The sequence below is a fragment of the Rhizopus delemar genome, genomic scaffold (genome assembly GCF_000149305.1).
Source record: "Rhizopus delemar RA 99-880 supercont3.2 genomic scaffold, whole genome shotgun sequence".
Lineage (NCBI taxonomy): Eukaryota > Fungi > Mucoromycota > Mucoromycetes > Mucorales > Rhizopodaceae > Rhizopus > Rhizopus delemar.
Genome location: NW_027137828.1, coordinates 894,932 through 918,976, shown reverse-complemented (window position 1 = coordinate 918,976; position 24,045 = coordinate 894,932). Strand labels below are relative to the sequence as shown.

The window sequence follows — 24,045 nt, the reverse complement described above, 5'->3', positions numbered from 1 at the left end:
TTGCTCCTATATTTATATTATAAAGCACGGACGCATACTAAAATTTTTATATTGACCAAGTACCTGAGTCAATCCCCCTTCTTTTGTCATACCAGAAAAGATAACTAGTAATAAATTGATTTATCAAAGATATTTCAGAGTAGTTTATATAAGCTTGTCAAATATTCAACTTTGTATTTCAAGTACAGTAAATATCGAATGCAGATCTTTTTTTTTTTTTTTTTTTTGTGTGTACATCACATACAGTGTATTTTAAAAATACAAGTACAAAAATTGTAAAGCAGTGGCATTTGTAATGAACACCAAAAGCATGTAAATATGTTTATGTTTGTTATAAAAATAAATAGCTTTATTATTTTCATACAGCTTTAAATTTTATATTTCTTTCACTAAAGGAATTTTCCTTTTATTATAGCAAAAAGTAACTTTATTTAACCATTTGATTAAAGTAATTTTACGATAAATAAAGACAAAGGTTAAAGACAACTTGCTGGTCTTTTTTTTTCTTAAAAAAAAAAAAAAAAAAAAAAAAAAAAAAAAAAAAAAAAAAAAAAAACCAGGGGGACCGGGCTTTTTTTTCCAAAAAAATAAATTCCCCCCAAATAGGAAAAAAAAACCCTTCCCAACAGGGAAAAATTTTTTAACTAAACCATTCCACCTTTTTTGGAAAACGGGGAAAAAAATTTCCCAATTTGTTCCCCCTTTTAAAACCCCTTCCCAAAACAAAAAGGGTAAAGGTAAACAAATTCAATTTCAGGCAACCCTCCCAAAAATCCAAAGGCTTAAAAAACAGAACCCTCTAACCCAAATCGCCTGGCAAATAAAAAAAAAAAGAAAAGCAGAGGGCGTGCTTTTTTTTTTAAATAATCAATTTCCACAAAAAAGAGAAAAAAAGAGCTCTTACAAACAGGCATTAACTTTTTGACTGAAGCAGTTCAGCGTTTATTGGAAACAGGTGAATAAAATTACCAAATTGATTCCTCATTTATAAACGCATTCCTAAACAAAAATGGTTAATGTATACAGATTCTAGTTCAAGCGAGCCTACCATAGATTCGAATGCTTTAATAACAGTAACCTCTGACGCAGATCGACTTGCAGATTATAAAGATAATGGGTTGTCAGCAGCAATAACACCTTCATTGCCTATTGAGCATGTGCCTCAAGTCAGAATAATCACACCCATCAAAAGAGCAGCCAACAAGGACGAATTAGATCTCGTGCCCGATGACTATTATTTTAAACGACACCGTCGACACGAGTTGGAAGAAAAGAAGCAAAAGAATAGAGAAAAGGAAAGATTAAGACATGGTTATTATCAACAAAATCAACTTGTTGAACGTATAAAGATGATGGATAAGAGTTCCTTGCAGTCAATTGTATCCTCTATTCGTCACCGCAACAAGGACGCAAAAGAAACAGAAGAAGAAATGGAAGATGAAGAGACATATTTGGAAATACTTCATGAAAGATTATTGAGAGATGCTATTGAATTACTGAATCGATATGAAGCACTTGGTCTATCAAAGACAACGACAACAATAGGAATTGAAGCCTTGGAAGATCCTACACCCGAGAAGGTGGAAGTCAACCCTGAGTTCCATGAAGCAGTCAAGACCGAGGCCATTCGACAGAAATCAAGACAGCTCACCACGTTCAATAAACACCCTCAACCAACCAAATCTTCATCACGTCGTTCGACCCGACATGTGACAGCCTTTGGAGTAAAATTACCAGAGTTTTTATACGCGGATTATGAATTGCCCGCTGAGATTTTAAATCATCGTTTAATGAATACCAATTCAGGACAGTAAAGGTGTACTTTCAGTCATCAAATTGGACTTGACTTGTCTAAATACACCATTGAATAAAAATACACCCAACAAGAGAATAATAAATCCACTCAATTCAATCCAAGAAAATGAATCCCAACCATAATAAATAGCAATCATCCAAGTAATCATTGTTCTATGAATAAAATAAATAAACAAATTTAAAAAAAAAAAGCAATTCCTTATACCTAAAAGAATCAATCACACTACGCCCAGGAATACCTATCGTCGTACTTACAGCCAATCCAAAGAAATTGAAGATAGCTACCATCAATGTCAAAAGAATGGCAGTTTGCCACAAGACAGAGGTTTCAAACAAATCTTCAAAGCCCTTCTTCACATCAAGTACATCTTGGCCAAAGACACCGCATATCAAAAGGGCAGTTAGCAGCAAGATAGTACTAAAGGCACCCTCGATATTCATTGCCTTGATAGGATCAAGATGATAGTGGTCTATCAGATACTCTTCCAAGGTAAATTGACCGGCCATAAGCAATTGAGCCACGATCAAAAAGAGAGGACCCCAATAGCCTTTTTCGTTCAAGACAGACCAGATGATCACTGCGGTACCTAGCAAGATGGAGATGATAGCAAACCATTCTCTGCGTAGGAACTGACGTGAGAGAAAGAAACAACTAAAGATTGCAGAAAAACCAACGATGCTGCCTTTAACCATTTGATACACTGAAGGTGTTGTATACATCAAACCCAGATTGAACAACTATGAAAAACAATATGAATATCTTTTATGTTTGTGTTTGTGTTCTGTTACAGTCGTAGCGATCAAGTCACATGTACTCGGCAAAACAAACCAAAGAGAGGACCAAATTGACGTGTGGGGAATCATCCAGTCATTAGAGTCATCGCGACGTGGTCGAACGGCATCAAACATGGATCGATTCAATAAAGGAGACTTGGTAACCAATTGAATGAATAAGATACAACTCACTTCACCCAAGAAAATCATGGTTGTTTGAAGTAAAGGTTGAGTAAAGTACTCATCTTGGCTTACTTTTTGTTTATCCTGAAACGTTAAAATCAAAGGTATACAGGTACCTTGAAAGTGTTATAATCATCTTTCTATTTTTCGTCAGTCTGTGTACCTGATAACAGTAATCCTATAGTAAGGAACACAATATGTATTACCGACATATTATAAAGAAATAGAAAAAAAGAAAAGAAAAAATTACGGATCGTTTTCTTTCCTTTTAAAAGGAATCGTAACACAATAAATGCAGCACCCTCCTCTCTTAGACTGATTGTATAATAATAATAATAATAAATGAAAACGTACAGTGAAATCTCCTCTTTCTCTCTTTCTTTTTTTTTTGTATTCATTCGCACGCAATGTTTTCTTTTTTGGTTTATTTTACACTTTAAATGTTGGAGGGATAAAGCATCTAGAGGCAAACAAGTTAAAAAAGGAAATATCTTGTGTTTGTTTATACAACTTACAACACGAACAGAAGCACCAAAGACCTTGGGAGGCAAGTTCTTGCGGAAACGAGCCTTGACAACACCGTTAGTACCATGAGTACGAGCGATACGGCCCCAGATGACACGGACCTTGGAACCATTGATTTCACGTTGAGCACGGTAGACGTAGGCAACACGCTTACCGAGGTAGAATTGAGCGTCCTTGGTAGTTTGAACACCTTCAACTTGGATCAAAGAAACATTGGGGTTTTGGTTGCGCTTGGCACGTTCGTAACCCAAAACACGGCCCTTGGAGTAAAGACTATCGAAGTGATTAGAATTTGCTTATTGTAGTTTATCCAAATGAAAATGAGAAGAGAGTACAAAGGCATGAAGGCATTGTTCTTTTTCTTATGTTGCTTCATAGATTCGAGCGCTAGCTATATACACTGCTTCTTCTCTTGTTGTCGTCTCAATTTGTATTGTTCGAAGCGTATTGCAATATGCTTAGAATAGAGTTGTGAAGCATTGCTTTACTAATAAAAAGAATGGTTTTTTTTTTTTTTTTTTTTTTGTATCCCTCTTTATCATCGTAGTTTTCTTCCATCAGTCATCCATCAATCATTCAGCCTTCATCTTTTGCCCTTTCTCTCTTTCTCTTTTTCAATTTGAATTTTCTGTATTCAACATACCGATCAGACATTTCGATGAAAAGAGAGGAGGGTTCTTTAGGTGTAGAGTTTCGAATGGTTCAAAACTCTTTCAAGATCTTAATTCTCCATCCATTCAGTTCGTTGACCGGGAGTGTCCGACATGTCCGGTGATCATTTTAAAGTGCGACCGACTTCAAAATGAATAAATCTAAATGACCAACGATAAATGCTAGCCACAGGGAAAAAATGAAAAGAGAAAAATATTCTACTTGACACTTGAGAGATGAAATTTTTGAAGTTTTATTTTAATAATTTTATATAAAAAAATGTTATCTTTGTCTAGGAGGAAGAGAAGCAGAGCTCTCATTAACATCACTGGTATTGGCAACAGATCTCTTCGTAGCGTCTTCCATTTTACTCAATGTATGCACACGCATACCAGACTTGATCTTGCCCACGATTTCCTTTAGTGATGACAACTAAACCACTGACAGGGTATTTTTTTTATTTTTCATATTTTTACGTACATCCCCCTCCATAATAAAAAGGTTAGTTATATTCATTACTTTAACACCCTCGTATATTTCATTATCTTGTTTAACATTCAATCTGCTTTTACTTATCGCACTGTTCCTGACTATGCAGAGGAATGCGTTAAGCTCTCACTTCAAAATGAGATAGAGTATGCCAATTGGTATCGTAATGTTGCATCTCAACCTGGTTGTTGTGTTAAACCTCTTCCTGTTAAATCTACTTTCTATGTTTGTGACCATGCTGGTAAAAAATAAAAATATTAAAAAAGAACTTGCTGAAAATGACTCTCCCTCGTCTGCCAAAAGAATCCGCACCTCCATGGAGGTTAATTGCACGGCTAAATTGAACAAATACTTCTTGACTGATAACTCCATCTCTGTGGATTATGTTTGGAAACACGCTAATCATGACCGCCCATGATGTTAAAGATATTGTACAATCTCGTCTGCCTGCCGAGATAAAGCGTTGAATTGAAGAACATGTTGATGATGCTATCGACTTTTCTATCGATAATGATAACTCTAGTTCTGTTGCTCTTCGTTGCGAAGAATATGTGAAGATACTGAAAAGAATTTATCAATGTATAATTCAATCGTAAAAAGAAAACTCAATGAAGTTAAAGAAGATGTCGAAAATTTAGACCAACTTCTAAGTAAAGTCAAACGGGATTCCTTTTCTTCTTTAAGTGGTATTGGTGTATCCTCCCAAACCCTTCCATCTAAACAATCTCAAAATACATCGTCTTTCTCTGCTTTTTTTATTATTGCTATTCATATTTTATAAAGACTAAATTTTATTGTGCATTTTTCATAAAGATCAATTTTTTCCCAAGTCTTTCGAATTTATTTATCAACCTTCGTCTGAATACTTAATCATTTTTCTTTCTATCTTTTTTTATTTTATATATTGATTAACCTTGTAGTTGATATCACACATTCATCAATTTTAAAGATACCCATTGCAGTCAAGGTAAAACAGATTATTCCAAGTAATATATGTCTCTGGGATTAATTTAGTAGTTACAGGTTATACAATGAACAGAACGAAGGCTAAACAATCCTCTCGTTTTGTGGGAACTTCCACTCTGCCCCCAAGAAGAAAGCATCACTCAAGCTTAAAACGCCCTCGGTCGTCGAGTCCTGGAGAAGGGATCAGTGATAACAAGCGCAAACGCTTTCAATTTTCTGATACAGAGCTAGATACAGTAGCCGCTCTATTTAAGGGTGGTCAAAATTTTTGGAATATCCACCCTTAAATAGAGCATACCCTTAAATCGAAATACGTGGCTGTTAACAAATGAAGTCACTTAATACGTATTGTAACTACATTATAGACATATTTGTACAACGTGTTTCCACATAGGCCACTGTCGGTTGGTATAGATTTGGTAATTGTGTAAGAACAAATCAAAACTTGCTTAAGACTTGGTCAAAATTGCTGGAAGGATAATATACGAGTTGTAGACTCAAAATAATTTTGATGAGAATAAATATATGATATAATAAATTCTATCTATAAAAAAATGTCTAATAATAAACGTGTACGCCTTTCTTTCTCAAAAAATTGAGCTTTTGGATCAAAATGCTACTGGCCAGCTTAATCAAACAGAATTAGGTGAATGGGCTATGAAGAAATTCAATTTAGATCAACAGACTATATCAAACATTCTCAAAAATGCTAAAACGTTATATAGTAATAATATTGTCAATAATGGCAAAAGTCTAAAAACAACACGCTATCCTCAACTTGATGATGAAGTAGTAAAGTTTGTTGCAGACATGAACAATAACAATCTACCAGTCAATCGAGACTTGATCCTTCGATGTGTAAGACATATTGCTTGAGTGAAGTATAGAATCCTTGAAAATGAAATTTCATTTTTTTCTGAATGGCTCACCAAACTTTTTAAGCGAATTGGAGTAAAATGCAGGCCAATGCATAGTGAAAGTGCCTCGGTAGACATCACTTCTGAAAACATTCAGAACGAATTGAGGAAGATAGAAGAACTTCTTGAGCCATATGATCCTGTAGATATCATGAAATTTGATGAAACAGGCTTATATTACCAGCCACCACCAAGAATAACCATATGTTCCGCGTCGCTTGATGACCTAAAAAAAAGTAAAACTCGTCTAACAGTTGGATTGCTCTGTAACTCAGATGGGACTTACAAAGGACAACCAATTGTTATCGCACAAGACAAGAGCCCCAAATGTTTTAAAGCAACAGCTAATTTGTTATCCATGATTGCAACTGAAAAAAAAAAAAAAAAAAAAAAAAAAAAAAAAAAAAAAAAAAAAAAAAAAAAAAAAAAAAACATGAAGTTGAATACCACTATTCTACTAATACTTGGATGACAGCTTACGTGAAAAAGTTAAATGTTGTCTTTGGAAGACAGAATCGAAAAATTGCTCTTCTTTTGGATAATGCGTCCGTTCATAAAATAAGAATTTCGCTCAACAATATTAAATTGATATTTCTCCTAGCAAACATGACTAGCAAGCTACAGGCTCTTGATGCAGGTAACTTATTATTTGTTGATAAAATGCTATATAAGCTGTCTTTTTGTTTTACAGTTTTCTCATTCATATTTTGTATACACAGGAATTAGTGACAACTTTAAGGCACACTTCCGAGCCCAGCAGTACGGCTGTACTTTATGTCTGTATATCAGTAAAAAGTTGGATAATCTGGATGTTTACAAAATGGATCAAGCTCAGGCTATGGTTTTTCTAGCTAATGCGTGGCTTAAAGTAAAACTAGAAACAACAAATGGAATGCTCCCAGATCTCCCTGGGAACTTTGACAACAATGTTACTGATGTTAGTCAGTTAAACCTTGAAGCAGATGAAAGCGAGATGATAGTATGTTATACAACAAGCACTACTAATAATGAAAAAACGGCAGAAGGCAACATAGATGAAACAGAAGAAAATGATAATACAAAGCAATATGAGCAGCGTGTCGATGTAGTAGAGTGTAGAAAACGGTTGAGAGAAGCCTATGAAACTATTCTCATATACGAAGTTCCTTTGGATGATCTTGATCGTAAATTACATTGCCGAATTCGGATGAGATTGGCTGACTCTTGTGCTGAATTGAATGCCAAAAGAGCAAACAGATCTTCGATCCTATTTTACAAAGTAAAAAATTTATTGTTAGAGTGCTCCAAAAAACTATCACTTATAAAAATTTTTCTATTTAGTGGTAAAAAATATTTGCGTTGTGCCCTTAAATAGAATAGTGGTATAGTGGTATTTATGCTGGGGACCTATGCCGTTCTTTAGAAATACACCCATAAACAGAAAATACCCTTAAATCAGACACCCTTAAATAGAGCGACTACTGTATTTTCTTCTTTTTGTCGATGGAAAACAAATTAAAGGAGAGTATTCGTACCGTCGTGCGCAAAAATAACAAAAAGATGAACGAACAACTTGCAGCCTTGAAGCAAAAATTATCAACGGCTAAAAAACTTCCCAGTGGTATCATTACTGGAGCTGCCAAACTAGCTGAATCTACTTACAATGAGCCTAGCCAAGCAGATCTTATATTGCAACAAATGCGGTCATTCATGGATAATCGTGTTGGTAAAAAGAATGAAATAGAGTGGCAAGAATTTGTTGTCAAAAAATTTGATACTTCCAAAAATGAAGAAGCAAACCTCGCCAAATCTGCACAGCTCGAATCCAATGATACTGATCGTGATTCAGTACCTGACGCAGACTGTCCTGCCGTAGATGAAAATTCATATCGTATTTGTACAGCGTCAATTAACAAATTGATTAGAGAAGACCTGGATCCATCAATAAAAGATTTGATCATGAAGAAATTACAGCGTGCTATGATTGGTTCAACAGAATACATCTTGCACTTTTCTTCCTTAATTCAAATCATGATGATCTGTTTAAAAACCAATCAATTCTTTCTGGATGGAGACGTCATCAACACATGAAAGGTGAATGGATTTGATATGATTACGATAATATATACAAATGAATTGCAATGTCAGACATGCATGAAAATATCTAGAGCTTGTGATTTCATACTTTATGTTGTTTTGATTAAATCTCATAGTTTAAATATCATTTGTAATCACAGTGGTTATGAATTACAATAATGTTTAGATCCTCTAGACTGCACCTGAATTCAGATAATCTATGATTAATCATAACTTATGCAGAATAATACTTAAATTGGGTGGATGTTGAAATTGTTATGATTCATATAATAATGGTTCACAAGTAGCTCACTTACAACCAAGTTGATGCTGACTCGGGTTACGGTCGGTAACCGACGGTCGTTGTTGCACAGAAACCCGGCCCGATTGTGATACCCAACCTGTCGCTACTCGGCTTCAAAGTTTGATTTGTGTCTCAATAAGCAACCTCTTTAAGTTTGGCACATTGTACGCTGAAAAAGTGATTTTTTATGAATATCTTTAAACACAACCCTAGATTTTGGGTAGCCACAGAGAGAATATTTGTTTACTTTTGTTTACTAATCGTCGAATTGGGTGAAATGGCGTTATTACTTATATTCCATTCAGGTTCTCTGTAGTTCAACGTCTCAGAGCTGTTCTTGTACTTTTCAAAAAAAAAAAAAAAAAGTGTTTGATAACTTATAGACGATGTTGTTATAAATTTCTTGTGATTACAAGTTATTACTATTAGCTAAATCAATTGTTGCTTTTTCTTTATTGAGACTTTTAGGAACATTAATTTTCCTAGCAGTGTAAGAGATCTATTTACACTTGAAACAAGAAAGATATCTTTGCATAATCCAACCTGATCAGGAAATGGATGGCCAGAAGAAGAACTATTCTGACAAGTATCAGCATAATTGAGAGCTAGGTCATAAGTGAATCCATATCTAAAATACTATTTCAAAAGAATACTTGCATTATGTTCCGATAAAAACTCAAATAAATTGATTTATCTTGATTAAAAAAAATATTCCTTTTTGTAATAAACTGAGCAAGTACAGTATTTTGTCGGTAGACAAAGATATAACTTGTAAAAGAATATAGACTATTCTATCTATATGAGTATTTCTACAACAGCAACCTGCTTTAGATACCAGGTGTTTGTATCAGTCACAATAATAAGGTTATCCAATAGTAGCACGTTATTTATTTTTACCATATTTGTAATTAAACTCCTCTCTTTCTTCCTTTCTTTAGCCTTCACCTCCTCCATACCCTACTATTGCAGTAGCAGCAAATTGTACAAATAAGGAGCATTTATATTCTTTTCCATCTCAATAGCTAGATCAAACAAGTAGATAACACTTTTATGTGATTGCCAAGCAATATGATTGCATATTAAGACGTAGGGAGCCAAGAGCTAAAACACAAGAACAAAGTAGGCTGAATAAAGCAAGAAAACTTTATGCTCATAAAAGCTGAAATGATCATATTATCTATAGACTTAGAGGCTCTAGTGGTTGATTATAAATAAAGAAGGAAAAAAAAATTTTAAGTTCTATCTATTCTATTCAATAGCTGTCAAGGAAGTAGAAGAATTAGAAAGAACAAGCAAACTATCTGATCTAGAATTATGATGTATGTTTTGATAATAAAAACGCACAGGATGATTAGGAGAAAATGTTAAGAGAGAGAAAAAAGAGAAGATTTCCACGATCACAAACAAGTGTTTAGATTGAAATCATATGGGATATTTGATCATTGTTTTCGTGACTCAAGTGGGGCGTACTTTTTTTTGGGGGAAAGAGAGAAGGGGAAAGAAGAAAGTGTTTAAAAAGATACGGAGAAAGAGAGGGTGAAAATGTTGGAAGATCTTTAAGCTCCTAACAAAACTCCCAAGTTTATCAAAAAAAAAAGCACGGTTAAAGGCTAATACAAAAAAAGGAAATTGGTTGTACAAGAAAGATCGGTTGAGATTTCTTTTTCTTTTTTTTTGTATACGTGTTTTTCTTTTTCTTCTTTCTTCTGAACAAGTAGGATTATAAGATTTGCGCGTTTTCTCTACCAAAAATAACTACTTTTTATACAACAAAATTAATAAACTGCTCCATCCCTTTTTATTCAAATAAATAAAGCAGGGTCAAGAAATCTTATCAAAATATTTTGGTCGCGTGTTATGTGACACAGTAACCTTTTTATTAAATCATCGTGCCATCGGATAACATTTAGAGGGAGAGAATATTAAGAAGAGGGAGGAATTGAAGACGAATTCAAATCAAAAGCCTATTGACCTTCTTTATTTTCCCCTTTATTTAAATCTCTTTAATTTCACTTTATCACTGCCTCTTTAAATCCATTTCTTTTGCCCCTTTTTTCTTCTCTCTTTCTCTCTTTCTCTCTTTTCTTGGTCATACAGAACTGTGTGTATTAATTTATAATGTCACCAGCTTTTTAGTGTATGTCAAATAAAGTTATTTTTAATCAACTCTCTTTTCTTTCTTTCTTTTTCTTTCTTTAAAAAATGTTATTTAAAACTGAAATAGAAGAATTATCAGAATTATGTTCAATAGTTTTATGTTCTTTGTATAAATATTGGGATATCGACAAACAAAAGAGTCTATCTTTATTTTGTTATAAATTATTTACTCTTATCGACATACCACCTTCTGTTATTTATACTAGGTAAACACATCTAAATCTTGATATCAATACTCATCATTCCAATAGTTTAAAATATGTTCAATCTCTTCTAGTCAACAACAGCGAACTGGACGAATATTCTTTATTCACTGTTACATTGCTATTGGCGTACAAATACAACGAAGACTATCCTCCTCCTTTTATGGTAATTTACAAAGCAAACTAGTTTTTACATATGATTCACACATTATTTTATAAAGCTCCAATGGTCTTATGCATCAATGATACCCGTAAAGACACTAGTTTTATTAGAATCAAGGATATTGGAACAATTAGGATATTCACTTTATATTTCACCTGAAACATTTTTATTATGGACAGAGGAATGCAATGTATTGTTTGATATTCAATTATTATTATTCACTCAACCAACAACAACAACAACCAACATATTAAATAACGATTATCATTATTATTATGATTATTCTCTACAAGAAGATGTACCCTTGTGGACGTTGTACCAACCAGAAATTCCCGTTACCATCAATGACATGTGGTATCCATTTTTATGATCTCAGCTTCAAACTAAAAACACAATCATCTTAGACTACACTCACATCTTCTCTCTCTCTATATCTCTCTCTCTCTTCCTCTCTCCTCATGCATCTTGACTCCTATTCTTCTTCATCCTTGACTGTAATACAAACAGACAATAAAATAGCCTACAACTCTTCTTGGTTACACCTTAAACTATTTATCATACAAGAAGATTAAACTTTAATATTTTGCATATCGTCTCTGTTACACACCTAATCATCCGTAAAAGATGCAGTGATCAAATAAAATCTCAAGATATAAATCGAGTCTGATGACACGTACTCTTATAACAGATTCAGTATGTTATGCTTTAAGTTTAATCTGGCTCAGAGTCTGTCGTTAAAGGTTAGATCAAGGGAGTAAGAACTTATTTAGGGGGAAAGATGAATGAGTGATGAACAAGTTGGATGACTGAGCGCGATACTTGTTACTATATAAATGTAAAATATAATACACATCATGTACAGTGGCTGAGTGATGAACAAAGTCAGCAAACCCAATCATCATGCGTTAGTTTCTTTAGTTACCCTCAACTCCCCCCTTCTCCTCATTCCCCTTTTATATGATTTGCACGTTATGCCCTTTATGAATTCCTTGTATTTTGTTTTGATTCGATTGAGAGTCTCTAAATGCAACTAAAAAGCTGGATTGCACTTTTTATCATCACAAACTCAATTACAGCAAGTGAATTATCTTTTATAAATAGAGTGGATATTTTGAAGAAGTTAAGCCCCCTCACAAATCTTTTACTTCTCACTGAATTGTCGGCCATTAAGTTGATCAAATTCAATGGTTATTATGACTAGATGATGACGGTTTATAATCTTGTTAAACAAGTCCTTCAAGCCATAAATTGCCACTGTTCAAACATTATTTCTAATCAATGAAACCTAGTAAATCACATATACAAAAATGAATTTCTGAATGTATCATAGTTTTCTTATGGCTTCTATTCTTATAATCTATAAGCATAGTCCGATTGATTGAATCAAATGGTGGTCTGTCAACATGCCCTGTTTGTATAAAATCTCTTGCAAAAACTCAACTAAACTGACTGATTTATCGACACTTTATGTCCATTTGATTTATCAATCTTTATGCTCTTATAACATCTCGTTTGAAATTAACGCACATTGTTCCTTTAAAGCTTCATATTACCATCTTTGTCTAAGATTCGTATTTGGTTCACAAATCATATCTGCCCTTCTTGCAGTCATTTTTTCGAGAAATATATCGTCCTTGTAGTATTCATCCTATAATGTTTAGTTTTGTAAAAGCTCTGAAACATGATGGCAGCATAGTGTTGACACTTTGAAATGCATTTACACGATTTCCTTACATTATTTACGACAAGATCCCTTTTATTATTCTTTTTGTGTATTGAAATAATCAGTGGTTAGCTTTCTTCTTTATTACATGTATTCTCTTAAACTCTATGATAGTAAAACTTAAAAGGCATGATGAATAGTTTGAACTTTTCTCAATTGCCTGTTAAAAAAAAAAAAAAAAAAAAAAAAAAAAAAAAAAAAAAAAAACTTGAAATAAACGGGTCACTTTTGCAGCTGCTCTTTTCCCTTTTTTTTTCTTTTATTCCTTTTTTGTTTGTTTCTGAAGGACTGAGATGATGGGATTACTATGGTTATTATTTGTTTCGACCATTGGCGCTGTAACAGGTGTGGGTGTAGACGTGTTGGATCTGTAATTGATGTGGTTGGCCATACTGTTATTGTAAAGAGGAGAATGGAAAAATCCTTTTTCAGGTACAGTACGGTTCTTCTTTTTAGCACTTTGAAGTTCAATCTGTACACACACCTCTTTCAAACCATGAATATGACTCTGTAAGAGAGCCGTGATATCTTTTCTCATCTTTTGGGTATCTACATTATCTTTTACTTGTACATGCAACGATCCAATCACACTTTCGGCTTCAAAGGGCCAAAAACGACTATGGCTGATACTGTAAACGCCCTCCATCGCCTTCACTTCCTCCAGTGTCCCTTCAACAGCAGATACAGTGTGGTCATCCAACTCCAACATCAGTACAGCTGCGGATTGTCTAATCAATGGTATCACAGATGCAACAATCAAGGTCGCGATGAACAAAGAAGCAATAGGGTCGAAGCCTGTCCAACCAAACCATTTGATTAAAATAGTTGAAACAATCACACCAACTGAACCCAATGTATCTGCCATAATATGTAAAAAGACGCCTATTGGAAAAAGTGTTAATATTTTTTATCACATATAAAAAATGCTTTTTTATTTACCTTGCATGTTGGCACTGTGGCCATGATCATGTCCGTGATCATGACCGTGATGATGTCCTCCGTGAGCGTGGCCGTGATTAAAAGCAAAAATACCAACAAGATTCACAATTAAACCTACAAAACTAATAAATAACAAACGATGTGTGTTCATCTCTGGTGGATTGATTAATCGTTGAATGGCTTCAATAACAATCGAAGTTGAAATCATGATCAAGAATACACCGTTAAAATAGGCTGCAACTGTTTCAATTCTACTGTACCTGTATATCATATCTTAATATACATCTAGTATTTTCTAGTTTGATTTTACCCGTAAGAATATTCAGCATTCGATGGCCATTTACTCATAACAGAAGCATATAAACCAACAGCCAAAGCCAAACAATCAAAAAACATGTGTATGGCTACCATACAAAATAAGTACATCTATTATTAATTCTATCGCTCTTTCATTTACCATCTGAAATTAGACCCAAAGAGTTTGTCCAAACACCATAAGCTAATTGAACAAACATATAGGACAGATTGAGTAACAAGAAATAGAATATTTGCTTTGAGTCTTGATTGCTTAATATTATTTCCAGTGACTGTTTGGCCGTTGTTAAAGGGTTTGACTTGCTGTATGCATACTGAGGTGTTATCTGATGCGTTGGCAAGTCTAAAGGTGAAGCGTGAAACATGAAATATTAAAGAAGGGAAAAAGCAATCAAAAATTAAACTCTCTTTATTTTTAGCAATATTTTAAAGTGGCGACTATACAAAGTACTCCATTTGTTCGTTCTCCTATGAAATATATGAATGCATGCTATCAAATAACATCACTGCTATTGTTACCTTTCCATAAGTATCATTCGAGTCCAATATACGCTCATTTTCAGGTGCGGCATCAAATACATTAAAGTATCTTTCGCCATTCACACCAACCTCTAATATAGAAGCCAAATTGCCACATCGATAGCAATAATTAGGTGCAGACCAAACAGTGGAAAGTTTATCATCGAATAAAACTTGATACCCCGCATTACATAGCTGATGCGCTCTCAAAATGTGATCCATAGAATTCATATGTAAAAACCTTTCGACTACTAAACTACCAAACATATAACCAGCTCCTCTTGCAGATATTGCAAATTCTTCTTTTTCGGGATCAGGATCAGACCAAACAAGATCTGCCATTGCACCTTCATGTGGTATCTCTGCTTTGTGTTATTATATATTCACTCATATCAGCTTATTTACCTCTAAATCTATCAATAATTCTTATCTGATCTAATATATGGATAGTAGGAGATAATCCTCCATGAACACAAAATATACTGTTATCAATCACTACTGACAATGTCAAGTAATCAAACATGTCCGTAAAGTATTTCCAAACTTGTATTGATCCATATTTACGCATACATTCAGTATAAAATCCATATGTCTACATACTGGATTAGTTGAATGATCATTATGATTGCTACTATGCTTACTTGAGTTACTGCTCTTGATTCATGGTTTCCTCTAACCAACTGTACTCGATCAGGGTATCTTAGTTTTAAGCATATAAGTAGTGATATTGTCTCTATACTATACAACCCACGATCCACATAATCCCCTATATGTATGCATATGTCAGTATATATAAAAGAGATTAAGGAGTAAGAGAAACATACTTTACCAAGAAATAGATAGTTTGTATCAGGACAATATCCTCCAATTCGAAATATTTCTATTAAATCATAATATTGCCTATTTTATATGCTAATTAGGCTTCTTGCTGCAACTGTTTTATATCTTATTACCCGTGAATGTCACCGACTACTGTTACTGGTGCTTTAATGTGAACAACATTACTCTCTTTCATTAACAATTCTTTTGTTCTTTCACATATTTCTTTAACAACACATTCTGCTAGTAGTTGTTTTTTATATAGTTTTTCTAAACAGGCATCAAGATCTAATACTGGCATAATAGTAATGAGTAGAAGGGGAAAAAATATGTGTATAAAACAAATCTTTTTTTTTTCTCTTTTTTTTTTTCCTCCTATTTTTTTTTAATATAAATGAGAAAAGAATTACTTGAGTCAGCTATTTCTTTTTTATCTTCACCTAATGTTCAAACTGCAGACAAGGAAAAAAAGATTCAGTTCTTAAAAAAGAAGAATTTAACGGATGAAGAAATTGAATATGCTTTTAAACAAACTGAAAAGACGAGCCAAGTTGCTACTCTAAATGTAAATGGTTAAAGAGACAATATTTGCTACCTCAAGAATTGCAATTAATAAAATATTTAGAAACCTAATGTACCAGCAAGATATCAGGTTCTTTATTATTCTACAGAACCAGCTGTAGCTAGGTTAACCACTCAACAAATAACAAGACTTGCTATTATCTTGGGCCTTGGTGCCGTGGGTATCACTTCCATCTTAATGATAGCAATCAAGGTAAAACAAGTGCAATATGCAGACACAAATAATCATATTCTTTTCAGCAATACATGTCTAGAATATTTCGTTCCATTGCAGGATATCAAAGCAACCGGTACAAAGATCATACCAAATTTTTAAAGAGAATCGAAAGCAAGCTAAAAGAACAACAAACAGAATCGACTTTTACAGAATTTATTAACAAACAAAAAAGCTTGGGAGATTATTTATTGCAACTGTCGTCTTCAATCAAGACAATCACAAAGCAGGATGATAAATACAAACATTTAAGGTCAGCAGTAGATGACCTTCACCATACTTTCACAAAATTGCCTCACAGTAACAGTAACCATTTTTCTTATGGTGGATTTGCACCGTCTTATACATATCGTTCCTCCTCTTCATTTAAGGGCGATGATGACAATGATGCTGCTATTCAGTCGCTCAAGAGTGAAATCAGAAGTTTCAAGGGAACACTCTTGAGCAGACGAAACTTTCCTACAATCACAACAACCTCATTGAACACAATAAAGTCACCAACAATAAGTCCTCAGACCGCATCAACTGAAACAAATTTCTATCATCCTAGAAGAAGAAGGTCATTCAGATCAGAATTAGCAAGCGATTCAGAGAAAATGAAATCAGCAGTAGAAAAATAAAAAAAAGGATGATGTAATTTATTTCTTAGTTTGACTTGTTCCTTTCACACACAATATACACACACAATCTACATCAATGTCTTATTTATTGCATGCCTTTTGCGTTCTCATCTTGATATTCCCAATGAAGTTCTCCAACATCATGATTACCATGGTAATCCCATCCATTTTCTGTAACATGATATACTATTTCATTATGTTAATACATCGTATACTTCAATTATTCAAAAAACTTACAGTTCACTGAACCACCAGACATAGCATCACGATGTGTTGCATGGTAAATAGACCTTCTACCGAGCTCAAGAGCATCTTTAACAGACAGATCATAATTGTAGCCAGAGTCAAGTACACCATAAGCAAATGTAGAACCTGAACCGACAGAAAAAATATCACCCTTTAATCTTGATCCATCTGAATCTACATAAAACAAATTGGGTCCCTAAAATCGGCTTTAATTCAAAGCTTGAACACACATTAAACTATTTCTTACTGTTTTATCCCAGCCTGTCACCATTGTACCCTATATTTCTATTTTGTGAGAGATTTGAAAGTAAGAAATAGACAAGTGACTTACCATTGAAAGACCCATACCTTTATATGAGTAAACCATGTTAGCCAATAGTTTTGATGCAGCTGCAACAGAGATACGTTCTTTATTTCTTAATTCATGTAAACGACAACGTCTTCCCAACTCGCGTTCCCAATATTGACAATCAGCTGCACCACCTGCCATTGTACCCAATAAATAGGGGTTGATTTCAATTACTTTCTTCACAGTTTGTGAAGCTAATCACTTTGTTAGTTGTTTATCGTGTTGCTTGCGGTATATCTTACAAATATAATTCCCCATGGTAGCTCTTGAATCGACGGCAACAACGACACCTCCTTGAAATTGAAAAGCAAGTGTTGTTGTACCATGTTGAATTTTAATTTTGTATTCGGGAGATTCTTCGTCAGTTACATTTCTCAAGAAATCAACAGGCTATACATATTATATTAGCATGTCTTGCCTTTCTTATTATTATTATGCTTACATTATGAATAGCGGGAACGTCAAAAGAAGGAAAAGCTAATTGTTGAGCAGCATCCCATTTTCCACATAATTGTCCAAAACTCTCTTCTTGTGGTAAGCTCAGCGGCGATGAGCTATACTTTGAAACGAATTTATTCATATGTCTTTAAAAAAGAAAAAGAAATAAAAAAAGAAAGAAAAATGAGTTACTGGACTTACGCGTCAATTGAAAACTGGATTTCAATTAGGAATTGCGTCATCTATTGGCTAACAACTTTATGCCACGCGTTCAACTCTCTTCTTTCTTCTATATATAAAATGGAATATATGCTTGTAAACCCAATGGAAACAACCTCTGCACCCATGCAACACAGATTTGAACCTTATGACGATAACGGAGGGTAAATTAGGAAAAATCAAAAATGAAAAGGGGACTAAATATCATCTCTTTAAAGAACAAGTGTAGCTATTGCAGGAAAGGATTTCTGTATTGTTGCTGCAGACACAAGACAAAGCACCGGTTACAACATCAATTCACGATTTGCACCTAAAGCTTACAAATTATCAGAAACTTCAGTTATCGCCATGAATGGTTTTCACGCTGATGGATTGACGTTAAAGAAAGTACTTGATCAAAGACTCAAGGTATACTTTAAAGTATAAGCGACAAATGACAAATGTTTTGACATATATGCCTTTGTTAGTGGTATAAATTCTCTCATGACAAAGACATGTCATGTACTGCATTAGCACAAATGTTATCCATCACATTATATCAAAAAAGATTTTTCCCCTATTACAGTTTTTGCGTCTTGGGTGGTGTGGATGAAGAAGGTAAAGGTGCGGTCTATTGTTATGATGCCATTGGATCATATGAGCGTGAAAAATGTCGCGCAAGCGGTTCAGCAGCAGCATTGATTCAGCCTTTTTTGGATAATCAGGTTTCAAAAAAAAATATGCAAAATGTATCTACGGAGGATATAGAATTGGATGAAGCAATCAAAATCGTAAAGGATGCATTTACATCTGCTACAGAACGAGATATTTACACGGGTGATAACCTTCAAATATTCATCATTCGTAAAGATCAACCTGTTGAAATTCAAGTTCATCCATTAAAGAAGGATTAATAAAAGCAGGCCGTTGACTACTTTTAAAAGAGTGCCATGTATATGAATTTATTTAGAGTAATTTTATGTTTGAAAGAGTGCTTTATTTATTTATATTTTACAAGACCGCAGTAGGCGCATGATATCTTGTAGGCATCGCTTCGCCCGGATCAGATCAAAAGGAAGAATAAAAGAAGCTAAAAACCCCTTTAGGGCCAAGGGTAAAAGTGAGCGGAAAGTAAGAGAGTAAGAAGGGTACTAAGTGGCCAACCACTAATGAGGATTTTGAGATAACCAATCCAGCAGCCTTTGCTCTAGTTGGGGGATAGAGTTATTTTACGTTTAAATCTTGATTTTATTTATTAAAAAAAAAATCAATGACCAATTTGAGCTCATGATGTCTAACATTGCATCGTTTTCGCCCTATTCAGATCAATAAAAAATGAATTGAAACTAAGAACCCTTTGTCGATCAAAAGTAAAAAAGATGAAGGAGGAGAGTAATTTTACAGTGCTTTCACTTCAGATTAAACAAAGTAAATATGATTTCAGACAAGCAAAAAACTAGTCTCAAACAAGGAATGAGAAATTTTCAGACAAAAAGAAGAATTGTAAGTACAAAAGCCAGAACAATCGCAAACTTTGTTAATGAAGCAGTGAGATTAACCACAGTAGGCACTACGGCGAATTTGTCTTTTAGCTGTTCACATAAGTCAAGTACTTTGTATTTTTACCGTTATAAGACCAAATTGCTCTGACCACTGGGTTTTCCTTCTATTATCAATCTCCAACAAAATTCTTCTGCCAATATCTTTAAAAGCCCTTTAGGATGCTCCTATTTTATTAAAAACTGTCAATATTAAAGCATATAAAGAAAAATACTGCTATATCTCTTTCAACTTGACGAAAAAGTAGTACAAATCTCTTTGTTTAAGGTTTTCGACTATACGGTTCAGGTAGGTGGAAACAGTTGCACAGGCACTATATCCAGTGATCGAATAAATCTTTAGCAAATAAATAGTAGAAAGATATGCCACCCTGGAATCATTAAAAGTAAGAAGCATTAGAATTGATACGTAAGCCTTGCTTGTTACTTTTTAGTTCATGATTAATTAAGAAATTGATTTTTTAATATTTGTATCATAGTCATCTTTCCATTTTCTCTTCCTTTTACCTATACTATGTAGATTAAACTTATAATTCAATATGGTTTGCTTTCTAAATGCGTTCAATTGTTCTTGATATATTTACGGTACAAGTAGCTGTCTGTGGTTATGGCCTTGTTCACCACGGTCCATGCATATTTGAATTTTTATTGTAGTTTTTGTATGTATTAGGTTAGATAAACACTACACAATAGATTATACTGCTAAGAAAATTTACCCTTTTCAACTTCCATGTGTTTCTTTCTGTACTTTTTCTTTAAACTTTCAATCAAGAAGGATCTTAACTGATACGCAAAGCCTTTATCTATCCTTGTCGAAGGCGTACGAATAGAGAAATACTACCATGTTCGATGTTTTTGACTACATTGTCCAATCTTTTTTTTAGGTTTGTTGACCTTGTAGTTGAGCTTACAATATTTTTTCTGTGAGAATAATTGGGATATCGTCCAATCTAGCTTTATTGTTGACATAAGGCAACTGCTTTGTTTGTCCTCACATAAAATGACATATGTTACTGGCCAATTGGTTCTCAACATTTAATATTGCCAAATATGAAGGTGTATTTTTTTCAGAGAATTTTGATATTACTAGTAAAGATATCCAATATTATGCTATGATTTTCTGCAAAACTAATACACTCCAATGCTCAATTTGCCTGAACATAACTATCCTATTGTCTAAAAAATCCCAATTGTTTGAAAATAGCTTCATACTAGTCTAAAATCAACCTATTATTTGTCTGAAAACGTTTTTACTTTGTCTGAATTTAAAGTGAAAGCGCTATAATTGACTGGGAAAACAAAAGCGCTTGCGGAAACTCAAAGCTTTTTTAGAGCCTTTTTTTCCTAGCACTTTAATTCAAACGTCATGGTATGTAGAATTTAGTCTATGAAAAAGCGCGCACATTCTAATGTACAAGAATACAGGGAAAAAGAAAGACAAAGAGAAAGCCACAAAAGAAACTCAAGGACAAGCTAGATACACAATTCAATTGTGTATTTTGTAATCATGAAAATAGTGTTGACTGTAAAATGTAAGGTCACTTTGCATGCTTTGCTTCATTATTAAATTAACTTGACTAGTGATAATGCAAACAAGTTGGGACACTTGAACTGTAAAGTGTGCTCTGTTACATGGCAGTATCCAATTACTTGTAAGAAGAAAAAAAAAAAAGCAAAACTGATCGAACCTTGTTAATGATTTAAACAAAATTTAGATCTGGACGAACCAGTAGATGTTTATTCTGCCTGGATCGATGCGTGTGAAGATGTCAACAGAAGAAAGCGACTTGAAAGATCAAAAAATCTTGGCAGAGATGAACCAAGATCACCAGCTGCAGGTTCTTATGATGAAGAGGAAGACTAATAATTTACAATAAAAGCAAAAAAACACGTTTTTTGTATATACAACAAATCTAAAGGATAAATCCTTTTTTTTTTTCTTTTTATTGCTGTCTACAACCAAAACTACCTTGCCCTTCATGTTCTCCTTCACTATCGTCTTCGTCATATGCATTACGTGATTGATAAGAACCAAATGTTTCTAAAGTTGCATTCATAAGATGACATTCATCAATGATTTCGTGTTTTGTTGATGAGGCAGTTTGTCTTTTTGGTAAAATGGTCTCTAATTGCTTCAATTGTTCAATAGCAGCAAATCCATCATTAGGAAATTCAACGTCAAATTGGATATATAAATCACCACGATTATCAGGATGCTTATACGTAGGCATACCTTCATTAGGAACACGTTTCACCATACCAGGCTTAATAACATTCCCAGGCAAATTCTTTACTTGGATACCGCGTCCATCAAGATGTGTAATAAGCACCTTGTCAAAGCCACAAAGGGCTTCTGTCAATGATATTTTCACTTTACAAAGAAGATCAGCACCTTTACGCTCAAAGACATCGTGTTCTTTCTGGTTGAGTACAATAATAACGTCCCCAGGTTCAATTCCAGGCTAAATATAAAGATGAGCCTTTTCACATACTTGAAAAAGATTACATTATTCTTTTTTTTACCTCTTGATCTCCTTCACCCTTCTGAACAATCTTTTGTCCGTTACCCATACCCTTTTCTATAAAAATATCCAGGAACTTCTTTTCTACTGTCACCTTTTTTCCTTTACACTTTTTACATCTATCCTTTGCAATTTCTCCTGTATGTCCGCAGTCTTCACAAGGAACTTGCATCTGTTGAATCATACCCATACCGACTTGACGCATTGCCACTTTGAAACCTCTTCCTTGACAACTACCACATTTTCTGGTAGCACCCGTCTTTCCACCCTTGCTATATATTTGAAATATGAATGAACGCAAAAAAAAACTTTGATTTCTTTTTACCCATCACAGTTTGAACAAATAACGTTCTTTTCCAAGGCAAGTTTTGTATGCTTACCCATATAAAGGTCTTCAAGTCGAACAGACAAGGGATATTTCATTGTTTCTCCCTTTCTAGGACGACGAGGAGGAGGTCCTCCATAAAAATCGCCTCCACCAAAACCACCTCCAAATAAGTTTGCAAATAATTCATCAGCAGACATGCCAAATCCACCATCGCCGCCACCAGGTCCTTCCTCTCCATATTGGTCATATGTTGCGCGAGTATCTGGATCTGAGAGGATTTCATAGGCATGAGAAATCTCTTTAAACTATTACTACATGTCAATATAGAATCCAATATATGATTAAAAGAGATCGTTACTCTTTCACCCTCATCAGGGTTTTTATCTGGATGATACTTCATTGCCTATATGTATACGTGTTAATCAAAGTGAATCCTTTGCATAAAAAAATATGAATTGATCTTTACCAATTTTCTATAAGCCTATATTATATTTTATTAATTGGTCAATTATAAGCAATAAGCAGGCGTAGGGTTTACCTTTTTAATCTCATTATCTGTAGCAGTTACTTCTACTTCAAGAATATCGTAATATCTTGTTTCCACAACCATATTTTAAAACTGTTTAGAAAAAAGGGCACAAAAAATAAAGCTAAAAAAGTTTCTTTGCAAGTAGTCAGCCACTTTTTATTGGTCGAAAATTTCGAACTATTTTTAAACCGTAAATACTCAGGCATGGAGAAAGTAAACAGAAGCATGCCAAACTTGGTTATAGTCTGGCTTAGAAAAGTCTTTAACTTTGGCTGTATCTTGTTATTCCTTGTGTATATATGCAAAAGAAGTTAAAAAATGGAAGCGGGATTTGAAAAATAAACACAGGTACATTGAATTGATTTTACCAACCTAATTATATAAGTACAGATCAGATATGGTATATTTTTATTCGAAAAGACATGAATCTACACAATATCTTATATTCTGCAAATCCGTACTAGCACAAGCCAAATTAATGTGCTATGCAGCTGATTTGTACTAGAAAACTGATACAGACCGACAACATCTATTAATAAACCATCAATAATTCATTTTTCTTTCTTTTCTATTCCCTATTAAGTCAACTTGGTATATATTTAATCTGGTACCTTAATGGTAAACGGTTAAGCAAAATTTGGCGCTAATTTGGTTCCTGCGAAAAAAAAAATGGGATAATTAAAATTCGCAATTATTTTTTATGCTTACCCAAAAGCGTTCAAAGATACAATTTTACCACAACTTAAAGAGTTTTGTTCAACTTGTAGTGAACTTTTCTCTTTGTTTGCCTATTTGGCTTTATTAAATCAAGATAAATTGAACACAATAAGGTATAATTACTCACAGTTCTTTTCATTCTCAGTGGTTCCACCTATCAAGTAATTTTATATATTGGTTTTTTACTTTAATTTTTTTTTTTTTTTTTTTTTTGTATGAGGATTTT

At 33.8% G+C, this 24,045-nt stretch overlaps 14 protein-coding genes across 14 annotated transcripts; 6 read left to right on the top strand and 8 right to left on the bottom strand.

Annotated features, from left to right (window-relative positions):
• Positions 1-1,016: 1,016 nt before the first annotated feature.
• Positions 1,017-1,814, top strand: RO3G_02573 (uncharacterized protein; the record flags this gene model as incomplete). The annotated part of the gene is made up of 1 exon (XM_067657164.1): positions 1,017-1,814. The coding sequence occupies one exon, from the start codon at positions 1,017-1,019 to the stop codon at positions 1,812-1,814; it is 798 nt and encodes a 265-aa protein (XP_067513265.1).
• Positions 1,815-1,908: 94 nt separating this feature from the next.
• RO3G_02572 (uncharacterized protein) lies at positions 1,909-2,799 on the bottom strand (the record flags this gene model as incomplete). The annotated part of the gene is made up of 3 exons (XM_067657163.1): positions 1,909-1,968; positions 2,071-2,553; positions 2,782-2,799. 3 exons carry the CDS (start codon positions 2,797-2,799, stop codon positions 1,909-1,911), a joined length of 561 nt encoding a protein of 186 aa, XP_067513264.1.
• Positions 2,800-3,208: 409 nt separating this feature from the next.
• RO3G_02571 (uncharacterized protein) lies at positions 3,209-3,951 on the bottom strand (the record flags this gene model as incomplete). Its single annotated transcript, XM_067657162.1, has 3 exons — positions 3,209-3,232; positions 3,288-3,570; positions 3,941-3,951. 3 exons carry the CDS (start codon positions 3,949-3,951, stop codon positions 3,209-3,211), a joined length of 318 nt encoding a protein of 105 aa, XP_067513263.1.
• A 279-nt stretch (positions 3,952-4,230) lies between these two features.
• RO3G_02570 (uncharacterized protein) lies at positions 4,231-4,490 on the bottom strand (the record flags this gene model as incomplete). The annotated part of the gene is made up of 3 exons (XM_067657161.1): positions 4,231-4,380; positions 4,425-4,434; positions 4,468-4,490. 3 exons carry the CDS (start codon positions 4,488-4,490, stop codon positions 4,231-4,233), a joined length of 183 nt encoding a protein of 60 aa, XP_067513262.1.
• Positions 4,491-6,309: 1,819 nt separating this feature from the next.
• Positions 6,310-6,680, bottom strand: RO3G_02569 (uncharacterized protein; the record flags this gene model as incomplete). The annotated part of the gene is made up of 3 exons (XM_067657160.1): positions 6,310-6,460; positions 6,502-6,546; positions 6,607-6,680. 3 exons carry the CDS (start codon positions 6,678-6,680, stop codon positions 6,310-6,312), a joined length of 270 nt encoding a protein of 89 aa, XP_067513261.1.
• A 1,179-nt stretch (positions 6,681-7,859) lies between these two features.
• RO3G_02568 (uncharacterized protein) lies at positions 7,860-8,390 on the top strand (the record flags this gene model as incomplete). Its single annotated transcript, XM_067657159.1, has 1 exon — positions 7,860-8,390. One exon carries the CDS (start codon positions 7,860-7,862, stop codon positions 8,388-8,390), a length of 531 nt encoding a protein of 176 aa, XP_067513260.1.
• Positions 8,391-8,567: 177 nt separating this feature from the next.
• Positions 8,568-9,579, bottom strand: RO3G_02567 (uncharacterized protein; the record flags this gene model as incomplete). Its single annotated transcript, XM_067657158.1, has 5 exons — positions 8,568-8,593; positions 8,693-8,790; positions 8,927-9,021; positions 9,223-9,315; positions 9,577-9,579. 5 exons carry the CDS (start codon positions 9,577-9,579, stop codon positions 8,568-8,570), a joined length of 315 nt encoding a protein of 104 aa, XP_067513259.1.
• Positions 9,580-10,881: 1,302 nt separating this feature from the next.
• On the top strand, positions 10,882-11,572 carry RO3G_02566 (uncharacterized protein; the record flags this gene model as incomplete). Its single annotated transcript, XM_067657157.1, has 3 exons — positions 10,882-11,042; positions 11,088-11,205; positions 11,261-11,572. The coding sequence occupies 3 exons, from the start codon at positions 10,882-10,884 to the stop codon at positions 11,570-11,572; spliced, it is 591 nt and encodes a 196-aa protein (XP_067513258.1).
• A 1,505-nt stretch (positions 11,573-13,077) lies between these two features.
• Positions 13,078-15,713, bottom strand: RO3G_02565 (uncharacterized protein; the record flags this gene model as incomplete). Its single annotated transcript, XM_067657156.1, has 10 exons — positions 13,078-13,085; positions 13,232-13,807; positions 13,865-14,124; positions 14,175-14,268; positions 14,322-14,505; positions 14,699-15,060; positions 15,104-15,290; positions 15,340-15,464; positions 15,528-15,598; positions 15,652-15,713. 10 exons carry the CDS (start codon positions 15,711-15,713, stop codon positions 13,078-13,080), a joined length of 1,929 nt encoding a protein of 642 aa, XP_067513257.1.
• A 198-nt stretch (positions 15,714-15,911) lies between these two features.
• On the top strand, positions 15,912-16,728 carry RO3G_02564 (uncharacterized protein; the record flags this gene model as incomplete). Its single annotated transcript, XM_067657155.1, has 4 exons — positions 15,912-16,082; positions 16,143-16,292; positions 16,340-16,613; positions 16,715-16,728. 4 exons carry the CDS (start codon positions 15,912-15,914, stop codon positions 16,726-16,728), a joined length of 609 nt encoding a protein of 202 aa, XP_067513256.1.
• A 290-nt stretch (positions 16,729-17,018) lies between these two features.
• Positions 17,019-18,108, bottom strand: RO3G_02563 (proteasome component PRE2; the record flags this gene model as incomplete). The annotated part of the gene is made up of 6 exons (XM_067657154.1): positions 17,019-17,119; positions 17,171-17,375; positions 17,427-17,456; positions 17,511-17,722; positions 17,771-17,918; positions 17,971-18,108. 6 exons carry the CDS (start codon positions 18,106-18,108, stop codon positions 17,019-17,021), a joined length of 834 nt encoding a protein of 277 aa, XP_067513255.1.
• Positions 18,109-18,266: 158 nt separating this feature from the next.
• On the top strand, positions 18,267-19,078 carry RO3G_02562 (uncharacterized protein; the record flags this gene model as incomplete). The annotated part of the gene is made up of 3 exons (XM_067657153.1): positions 18,267-18,349; positions 18,404-18,593; positions 18,653-19,078. 3 exons carry the CDS (start codon positions 18,267-18,269, stop codon positions 19,076-19,078), a joined length of 699 nt encoding a protein of 232 aa, XP_067513254.1.
• Positions 19,079-21,089: 2,011 nt separating this feature from the next.
• On the top strand, positions 21,090-21,587 carry RO3G_02561 (uncharacterized protein; the record flags this gene model as incomplete). The annotated part of the gene is made up of 4 exons (XM_067657152.1): positions 21,090-21,092; positions 21,149-21,255; positions 21,305-21,336; positions 21,439-21,587. 4 exons carry the CDS (start codon positions 21,090-21,092, stop codon positions 21,585-21,587), a joined length of 291 nt encoding a protein of 96 aa, XP_067513253.1.
• Positions 21,588-21,666: 79 nt separating this feature from the next.
• On the bottom strand, positions 21,667-23,183 carry RO3G_02560 (uncharacterized protein; the record flags this gene model as incomplete). The annotated part of the gene is made up of 5 exons (XM_067657151.1): positions 21,667-22,185; positions 22,247-22,517; positions 22,571-22,878; positions 22,932-22,976; positions 23,112-23,183. The coding sequence occupies 5 exons, from the start codon at positions 23,181-23,183 to the stop codon at positions 21,667-21,669; spliced, it is 1,215 nt and encodes a 404-aa protein (XP_067513252.1).
• Positions 23,184-24,045: the final 862 nt, after the last annotated feature.